We start from the raw sequence: 10,425 nt of genomic DNA on the forward strand, positions 1-10,425 counted from the left end.
GCAATGTGTTAAGGCAACAGTGCCTTTTGTTTCAACTGTGATTTTTAGCTAAATTTTGACATAAATGCAACTATATTTGAGATATATGCAATAGTGTGTTTATGCCATATATGCAATAGTGTGTTTATGTAAGTCACCATTTTCCTAAAGCAAACCTTCTGAACACACTATTGCATATCAATTTGATACATTGCTTATATGCAGTACTGTGTTATTTTCCTCAAGGTAACCTTCTAAACACACTATTGCATATCAATTTGATACAAAACAAGGCCAATAAGTTCACATTTAAGCTTTCACTTTGATACAAAACAAGGCCAATCCAGTTTGATACAAAACAAGGCCAATCAATTCACATTCAAGATTTCAATTTCATACAAAACATAACCAGCTAATTCAACATACACCTACACTGGTCGTACACTTTAAACTACTACAAGACTACACTATATTAAAGAACCATTTTATAGTTAGAAGACAAAGAATAACAAGCACAAGTCTGTTGAATTTGCCATTTGCCCTATTCCTTTGTAGTTTAACTTCCTTGAGTTTCTAATTAACTACCATCATCTTCTCTTCATAATCATTCAGTTTCAATTTCAAAGAATCCCCTTCTTCTTCAAGCTCTTTCAACTTCCCTTTAGTCGATCAATCAAATTTTTGAATTTATTCATTGAGCACGACACTTCAGTACTTTCAAGCGACGGATCAATTCATCTAAAATAGCCACATCCATCATTTTTCTACAAATCATATAACAGTAATAAATTAAAAATAGCGGACAAAAGTTTATTTTAACTTTTCAAATATTTACCAACCTTTGAAGCTTTGCATCCAAAAAATCTAGACCCTGGATTCAATGGAGTCCTCGAAGTTTTCAGACGGCAATAATCACTGCAATTACATATATCGACTTCCTCGATATTCATTGAATTTTGGGACATGGCGTCAAAATTATCAGAAAAGATGGATGGAGAAGACGGCTGGAGAAGAATTCGACAGAAAAAGCAAAGAAAAGATGACGATGTGAGATTGACAATGGCAGAAATTTGGGGATTTAGGGCTTAAATTAGAAAAGAGGAAGACGGGACATTGATAATGGGTTTCTTTTAACATTGGAAGAGAATAAATAGCTAAAGACTAATTTCAGATGGAAGAAAAACGGAATCACACTCCCCCTTTACGTGAGTTCCAAACGTTATGTCACGTAGGCAAAAAAATGCTTAGCTGGTTCAAAAACAAAGCGATCCGAATCTCTATTGCAAGTAAAAACATTCTAGATGTTACCCAAAAAGAAAGAAACAGGTTCTTATTTTATATAGTTTTTGGACCAATTGATTTTACTGAAACTGTATTCATCATAGTGGCTCTGCCGCTACCCGATACAGAGTCGATCACAAGGAAAGCACAAGACTGCATCTTTTTCTCCCAAAAGTTAATCTTGTGTGCTACAACATCTCTCAAGATCCATTAATGATCACAATCCACCTTAGATATCTCAGTAGATATATTTTAGGCCTTGAAAGAGTCAACATGCCCTTGATGAGCAACATATCTACCGGTATAACATAGCAAAGCACTTATCCCATCTCAATGATCAAGAAACTGCTCCAACTATCATGATGACAAGGATTTTAATCATTTAACTTAAATTAGAAATAGCCTAATATGGAAGTTGTATGAAACTAACATTTAAGACTCAAACAAAACAAACCCTAGAAATTCCACAGTACAAGGCACAAGTTTTGTAAAGCTATAAAAATGCAGTGTCAGTGTGTCACTTCAGACAAACGTCATGTTCACATAACGAGGATGAAGCCTTTCTTCTACGACATCAAGTATCATTACCACAATGAGCAATCTGCAATCCCAGCAACACCAACATTCAACTTACTCCACCCATATATTTGAAACAAGACATAATTCATTCAGAGGATTCAGCTTAGTAACGTCACAAGGAATGCAATTATGAAATCAGGAGGCAACAAATAGAGTGACAAAAACTACCTCAAAATTGATGCGCACATTATTGACTTTTAGGATACACGCCACCTTCGGGAAAGCCTTGTCGTGGGATGGGCTAAGGATAAGCATTTCCACTATAATCGTCCATCTCTTAAATAAATTAAAGAGTTGAATAGATTACATTACTCCACCAAGTCGCAAATCAAAAGCGAGGAAAAAAAATAAAGCAGCATAATTCTCATACAGGTACGGCTGAAATTTTCCTATTAGTATTTTCTTTCTTGCAACTCGAAAAGGAAGTCTAAAGAACAGAGAGTCTGTGGCGTGGCTCCACTAAACACTAGATGTAGAGGCAAACATTACTACCAGACCCATCAGTTCGTCTGCATTGCTTCTGTATGATATTTCATCAGATCAGCATCTAGATCTTCTGCAGATACCTTTTCTCCACGGCCTCCTCTTCCCCATCCTTTGTTGCCTCCTCGGAATCCACGACCACGTCCTCTAGCACCCCATGACCTCCCAAAACCACCACCTCTTGCTTGACCACTGCTTTATCACAAATGAAAAATGATTAGAACACATTGAACGGAACTAATTCCACATCCACAATCCAGTTATATCATATAACTACGTTAAACAACATCAAAAGAGAGGACAACCAAATGAATAACTCAACTGAAGATTTAAAACAAACAGTACTAAAACATGAGATTAAGCTATTGAGGAAATGTTTTACGTCAATTGAAGTTGAATCACTTGCAATGAGTTGACTGATCATCCAATCAGCTGAGTGAGTGTTTGTCAGCATATTATTCATTTAATCAAGTACGGAAGGCGCTAAACCAGAGATGGAAGCCTGTGAGATTAAGCTATTGAGGAAATGTTTTACGTCAATTGAAGTTGAATCACTTGCAATGAGTTGACTGATCATCCAATCAGCCGAGTGAGTGTTTGTCAGCATATTATTCATTTAATCAAGTACGGAGGGCGCTAAACCAGAGAGGGAAGCCTTAAGGTTTTCAAACGGAAGCCATCACATTAACCCCTCAGCACAGTACGCGTCCAACAAAGAATTTATGTACCTCACTTCATGGAAAATCTTGTCACAAGTGCAACAATTTTGATTCTTCACTAACTTCCATTTTGCATGATAACTTTGTGCAACATACATCAATAAATAGTCATGTACCTTTGTATTCCTCAGAAAAGGGAAAGTACTCAATAATCAAACACAAAGGCATGCTTCAAGGGGCCAAACATTTTGAATTAATTGATAGTGCTAATACAAAAAAAAAACAAAAAAAAACTTCCAATTCAATGCCTCTTGAATACTTCCAGTACTCGATACACTAAAGACAGTCGAAGCTACCACAAGGAAGTTAATAAAGTAACGAACTAAAAGAATAAGTCTTACAATTATTTTTTATAAATAGTTCTTGATATTTATGATAGAAATCTCAACAAGAATGAAAATATCTCCATTAATTCAGTTTCAAAAAGATGACAAGCAATAATCTATTTCAAGCCTTTAAGCTACGTATTTGGTTGAATGCAAATCTTCTTGAATTCCTTTCGTGAATATCCTCAATCCTTGGTTTAGAAACCTCAAAAGAGAAGGGAAAGAGAAGGAAAAGAGCAAAGACTGAAGCAAGGTAAGAAACCAAGTTCTATTATTGGTTTGTCCAACCTATCTATATCTCATTTAGGAATTTAGTAGACCAAGAAAGACCAATAATCCATCCGAGTATGGAATACATTGTGGTACATATATACAACTAGAAATCATAGGGTTTGGATCTATACGCATATGGAGAATGGTGTGGGTCTTGGCTTAAAAACTTTTGGGGTTTTACAATATTTCCCCCTTGGGATCATTAATGGGATACTTGAGTGTAAGTACTCAAATATTATCTCATTTGTCTCATTAGACTTTTCGCAATTTAAGTCAACTCATCTCAACTCATAATTTCTCTTTAAAATGGTTTTACTCCTCGGTTGGCTTGTACCGCCATAGCTTGTGCAAGCACTTGAAAAGCCACTCCAAAATAGGCCTAAGAAACTTGCTCGGCCAAGGGATCATTAGGAGCTTGTAAAGCTTGTTGCTCCCCATCCACATTCGCATTCGTTGTTTCCTTATAAGATATTCCTGCTTCAGCTATCATTGTTGTTATCATTATAAGTGAATTACTGTCTTCTGCAAGTTTGTCTTTTGGGTTTTAGGCTTGCCTACTTGGGGGTGTAGTAGGTGCCAAACCACGCGCCATAGATATCATCCGTAGAAAGGCAAAAAGAGGAAAATTTTCACCAAGTCTGAAAATGACCTACAAGCCACATCAACGGCCCGTGGTTCCATCTACGGTCCATAGATGTGACTCTCAAGTATTCAAATATGTAGAAAAAACACAACCAAAGCTTAGCAATATTAATGGGGAGAATTTCAAAAGCATTAAATCTGGGGGAAAAAACCACCATGATAACTCTGAAGTCATCCCTGACGTTGCCACAACCTCCCTATTAGCTTGAGCGGCTACGGCTTGAGCAAGGACTTGGAACGCGGCTCAAAAATCCGCATGAGAGACTTGGTTATCCAAAGGATCATTTGGGGCTTGGGGAATGAGACAATATTTTCTTGACCTATAAATTTTCTCCTTAAAACAACTGTACTCCCCACACCCTTGTCCAGACAAAGGAAATGTTTACTTATTAACTCCCACATTTTACTCAGTTTTCTCCTTTTCAGCAGCCAAACAAAACTAATATTCCCTGATACCTTTGCATGATAGTTGTTTCATTTATACTTCTGTATGATCTATCCACATGATAAACCCCAATACAAGTCTCACTTGTTCCAAAAAAAAACAAAAACCTCCAATACAAGTCTCTAACACCAACCACACATTTATCATTCTTTGCTAATTCATTAACTTATCTCACTTCAACTGAAGAGCTCGGACTAAACTAGCTAATTTCTCCACTTTGTTCGTATATGCATGAATTTCTTACTACTGTGAACTACAGTTACCAGTCTTGTAAAACTGCTTTAAAATTTACTGCCAGAAGTAACATCCAGAAACAGCGGACAGATCTTTGAAATCCTTGATAGTCTGGAAAGGGAACGCGAATCTAGCCTATAGAAATTGAAAGATAGGCTCAATTCTTTTTATGTTGGGGAATTGTCGAAACATGTTTTGTTCCACGCTTGCTGGGTGAGACTGATAGAAAGAAAGGACCGGGGCCAACCATGCATGGAACTTCTCGACCCTGTTTCGAGGGACAATTGAACTAGCGACTCATGAATGCTGCAAGGTTGGACAAAAATGTGCTCCACGTCCCACGATCAAATATATATACTTCTTCTTTGCATGACCTTTCTAAGGAGTGGGTGAAGAGGCCTGTGTGTGTGAAAAGAAATTTACAAATGGTTGGCATACAGAATAAAGCACCTAAATCAATTTGCACTTGGCTTAATTTCATTTATATCATCAAATAGCAGAGTAGAGAATCTCAAAAAAAAAAATTGTATCAATTTAACAACATCTTGGTGAGTAAAAGAGCATACCTTCTAGGAACTCCATTAGCGTCTCCAAAAGCAAAAGCACCATTGGGAAAAGGGGCAGTAGGAGAGACGATGTTGGTTCCAACAATTTCAATCTTCATTGGCTTTCCATCAAGCTGAACATTGTTGAACCTTTTAACACCAGCTACTGCATCTTGTCTACGTGAGAAAACCACCTCTGCCGTTCCCTGAAGAAGCATTTCCAGTTTTCCACTAATCTCAGCCAAACAACATTGTTTTCCTTTAAACTACATATTCTAGGTCGTCAAAATACCTTTGATCTCCCGCTCCTATCATAATGAACAGCATAACGTTTCAGGTCACCAATTTCTGAAAAGAGCTCCTGCAATTCAATACATAAACATAATATTGGTGACCAATCAATAAACCTCCAAAAAGAGATTGCACACACTACTTACAAAATAATAGTACATCTTTTTTCATACACCAATGCAAGTACATACTACAAACTCCTATGGAAACAAGCTTCATATAGGCAGAAGAGTTGGTGAGGATACAGACAGCTCAATCTAGTCCTGAGGAAGTAAGTCTGCTTTCGATTCAATGTCTTTCTTAACCCAGTCAATCTTGACCAGCAACTCTATCCTTCTCAGCTACATCTCCATTAGTTTCTTGCATAACTCCTTTTTTTTAATTACATCTTATTTACCTCCTCAGCCGATTAACTATGACATCATGTTCATCTCCCTTTTTCTCATCTTACTATTCTCACGAGGACAATCGCATCACAAATAATGAATATAAAGGTCAAAACTTGACGACAAATCAGGAGATATTTAACAGTGTGACCAAAAGACACTAGGGAAGCAAAAGAAAAGAAAAACACTGAACTTCCAAAATTAACAACGAGTACGCTTCACTTCAATCCCAAACTAATCTCTCTATTTTGGCCAGTTCTATTACAAAGAAGACAATTAGAGGTTCCCTAACACAAAGAGTTGCCTCATCTGTAAAATCTCTGAACAAAGAACATAGCCAGAGTTACCAGAGAGGCAGAACAAAGAAACTACCTTGATATCCTCATTGGAGACACCGTAATCAAGATTGGAGATGTAGAGCTTAGTCCCAGTCTCTATGGAAGACGCCCGACCACCAGCTTGTCCAAAGACGTTGCCTTGATCTGCCGCGAACATATCATGATTCCACGAAGCTTCAGGGGCCTGAACCGCCAGCAACTTGGATCAGATACAATAATTTCATCCACACGAAGAACGTTCAAAATCCGGAAAAAAAAATTTCCCTATGGAACCGAGAAAAACCAATATTTTTCAATTTTAAAAAAAAATTCGACCTTGGCGGTGGAATAAGGTGCAGCTCGATTAGCAGAACGATTAGGGAACCGGCGAGAAGGTCCAGCAGCGGAGGCGCCGCCGCGGCCTCTGCCGCGAGGTTTACCTCCGGTACCGGTCTTATTCTTCTTGATGAGATCGTCGAGAGTCATATTCAAAGCTGCCTCAGCCATTTGTAATTGCCTCTTTGTTTGTGAAAGGAGAAGGTAGAAAGAAATTGAGAAATCTGGGTAGGGTTTGAAAGGGTAGAGAAGCAAAGGAGCTCGCTCTTATCAATGCCGTACTTTATTACTCCACTATGAAGATTCTATGATTTAAAGGCGTGAAGGTGTCGTGGTGTAGTTGGTTATCACGTCAGTCTAACACACTGAAGGTCTCCGGTTCGAGTCCGGGCGACGCCAATTTTTAGGTAATTTTATGGTAAGAAATTTGGAAGGATAGAATACAATTCATTAAAATAATATAATATGATAAAATATAATATTATCATAATAAATAATAGCTAGCATGTCAGTTGTTTTCCTCAAAATTGTTTTACCTATTTTGCTCTAGGTAAATTGCAGCAAATCACTTGTATAATACTAAAGGTGCTTGACAGTGTTCGCTTATGATAATAGTTATCATTTTAATATCCGGATGGCTCTGTTTAATACCTTGTATGAAGATGTATGTTTCTTTTTAAAGCTCAAAGGACTATTTATTTACAAAAAAAATTGAATTTGTACAACTAGACCCAAAAGTGACCCTTTCCAAAAGAAAATAAAAACAAAAGTAAAAAAATCAAAAGGAAAGTACAAAGAACGGGCATCAATCTGGAAAGATAAAATTCTAGTCTTCATCTTTGGGATCCGAACCCTTCTTGATATCTTTTTCTAACCTCAGCAAAATCAGCTGAAATCCTATCGGAGCTTAGTTTTGTCGGAACTGAAATCCCCCAGCTGATCTTGAGATGTTTCAACAAGCATTTGAAGTTCATCAATTGTGAAGAATGATTTTTCAACATTCATGGTTGTCCATGGTTCCTCCATTCTAGTTACCCAGGAGATGTAGGGCTTCAATTGGGTGGTTCAACACTTTTGAAGTAAGACAATGGGTTATTGATTTATTGAAAGATTCTTTGGACAAGGTGAAGGTTATTCAGAGTAAAATTTGCAACGTCTAGAACAGGCAAAAGATCTATGCAAATTGAAAAGTCTGTGATTTGAAATTCATAATTGGAGAAAAGGTGTTGTTAAAACTATCACTTCTGAAAGTGCCATGAGGTTTGGGAAAAAAAAAGGCAAGCTTATCCTTAGATTTATTGATCTGTTTGAGGTGCTACGGTGCATTGGTGAGGTGGCTATGAGTTGGCCTTACCTCCAAGACTATTAGACGTGCACTCGATATTTCATATGTCTATGTTGACAAAGTACCATTCCAATCCCAAAATGAGACCCGACATAGTTGGATCAGAATATGGCTTTTGAGAAGGAGCATATAGTTAGGTGCCGTTTGACCCCAAATATTTTTGAAAAAAAATTAAAAAAAATTTGGAAACTAGTGTTTGGCTATATAATTTGCCATTACTTGGCAAATATCCCAAGTTTTGAAGTTCTAGAAAAAACTAGAACTTGGGCCAAGTTCTAATATTTGAGAATTTTAAAAATTACCCCAAACTCTTATAGTTTATAAAAACACCCATCATGATTGGGATTTAAAATAATTCCTACATGCTAATCATATGCGAATTCTCAACCTCAATCGCATACACCAAAATTATTTTCACAACAGATAAACTTGTAGGAAAAAATACAAACCGGACATAAGTTTTATGGCGACCCTAAAAGTGGATATTTTTGCACTTCACCTGAGCTGAGCTATAGCTGGCTAAAGGTGGTATATATATATATATATATATACTAAATCAAGCTTATATCATTATATTTTTTAATCTCATTTTATGAGTCTGATTTAATTGGACACAAAATTAAACTCAACGATTTAAAGGTAAAAATAACGAGCTTTCAAAGTAATTCATGCATATAGATTTTTTTATTGTCATAACAATTCCTTCATTATTAATTATTTCATAAACAATCTCAACATGATAATTTTCATATAATCAATATGTGAACCAAAAGGCCCCCCTCAAGGTACACTAAAATCTTGTCAATTATTATGTTAGCAATACTAAAGATGTTGTAATTCTTATTCCTAGGTTCAATTTTTTTAAAAAATAATACCATCCTAGGGAAGACTTTACCTTACTATCTAATCCTGGTGAGAGACATAACATGTCGATCATTTATGTTAAATAGTTGGTAATTTATGTCGTAGATTGTAACACCTTAGAAGTCCCCAAATACAAATCATGTCTTGGACAATTTAGAAAAACTGAAATCTACAAAATTTGGGTTTTATGAACTTCATCTATGGGTCATAAATTGAACTACGAACCATAGATGAGACTTCAAAAATAAGAAATTTGGTCTGAGATTTATGGGTAAGGTTTATGACTCATAAATCCTTTTACGGGTCGTAAATATGAGTCGTAGATCAACTTCAAAAAATTGGTTTTTCATTTGTACAGGACAAGCAAGGACTATAGGTCATGGATGGTTTTACGGGTGTAGAAAGGGATCGTAAACCAACTTCAGAACTCAAGAATTCTTTGATTCTTACAGACACTTTATGACTAATAGATTGATTTATAGACTGTAGATAAATCTCATCGAATCAAACTTCAGATATTCAGATTCTTACCCTGATTTCTACGGACAGGGATCTGCGGTGCATAGATAGAACCACAGACCGTAGATGACCCTCGTAGATACTTTCCGACAATTTTCAATTAGGATTGTTTTGGAATTTTGCCTCTCATTTAATCCATATACTATATTATTTTAGCCTATTTTAAGTGGGATTAATGTATTTTTATCGATCTAAACCCTCTCTTACACACACAACTCCCCAAAATCATATTCTTCTCTCTCAAGTTTCCTCTCAAGCAAGAACTAGGGTTCTAAAGCTTCAAAGTCTCCATTCAAGTTCTAGGTATGTGGGATTTCATCAATGGATATCTTCTCACCAATTGAGTCCCAAGAAAATCTTAGTTCTTCAGTTTATGATTTCTATAAAACCTAGGGTTCTATGATTAGCATGAGTTTTCAATGTACATCAGTTCTTCTTCATGAATAGCATTTGCTTGCATGTTTCACTTATAATTCCATATTTTAAATTTTATTTCTATGAACCTTCAGTATATAACTATTTTCATGGCTCAGATTTTTGTTATTTCAGATGTATGTTTCAGTTTATAGGGTTTCATGATTTTAGATACTTTCAAATAAAGTGTCTTTCAGATATTATCAGTTTATCATGATGTAACACCCCAGATATTTTTTTCTGCCAAATATCGAGCCGTTCTTCTTGTGCGTGTAGGATCGAACTCGATGACTTATAGTTTTATATATGAGTTAGGATCAATTCCTAAATATTTGAAGTGTATTAGAGGTGTTTTAGGATCATAAGGGATCTCTAACATCAAACCAAGTCTAAGGAGTTTCTATCGATTAATTTTCCGAATGAGTTTGTATAAGGATCAACTTCAAA

At 36.2% G+C, this 10,425-nt stretch overlaps 1 protein-coding gene and 1 non-coding gene across 3 annotated transcripts; one reads left to right on the forward strand and one right to left on the reverse strand.

The window, feature by feature from the left end:
• Positions 1-2,093: 2,093 nt before the first annotated feature.
• Positions 2,094-7,105, reverse strand: LOC129902053 (THO complex subunit 4A). 2 transcript variants are annotated; one of them, XM_055977071.1, is made up of 5 exons: positions 6,837-7,102; positions 6,556-6,705; positions 5,799-5,867; positions 5,528-5,712; positions 2,094-2,514 (listed from the first exon to the last, which is right to left on the reverse strand). In XM_055977071.1, the coding sequence occupies exons 1-5, from the start codon at positions 7,005-7,007 to the stop codon at positions 2,340-2,342; spliced, it is 750 nt and encodes a 249-aa protein (XP_055833046.1). In that variant the 5' UTR covers positions 7,008-7,102; the 3' UTR covers positions 2,094-2,339. The 2 variants fall into 2 exon arrangements, with proteins under 2 accessions (XP_055833046.1, XP_055833047.1); XM_055977072.1 differs by lacking the exon at positions 2,094-2,514 and adding an exon at positions 4,900-5,360 and having other exon boundaries at positions 6,837-7,105.
• A 56-nt stretch (positions 7,106-7,161) lies between these two features.
• On the forward strand, positions 7,162-7,235 carry TRNAV-AAC (transfer RNA valine (anticodon AAC)). The gene has a single exon. It is a non-coding gene; the product is annotated as a tRNA-Val (tRNA).
• Positions 7,236-10,425: the final 3,190 nt, after the last annotated feature.

The sequence above is a fragment of the Solanum dulcamara genome, chromosome 9 (genome assembly GCF_947179165.1).
Source record: "Solanum dulcamara chromosome 9, daSolDulc1.2, whole genome shotgun sequence".
Lineage (NCBI taxonomy): Eukaryota > Viridiplantae > Streptophyta > Magnoliopsida > Solanales > Solanaceae > Solanum > Solanum dulcamara.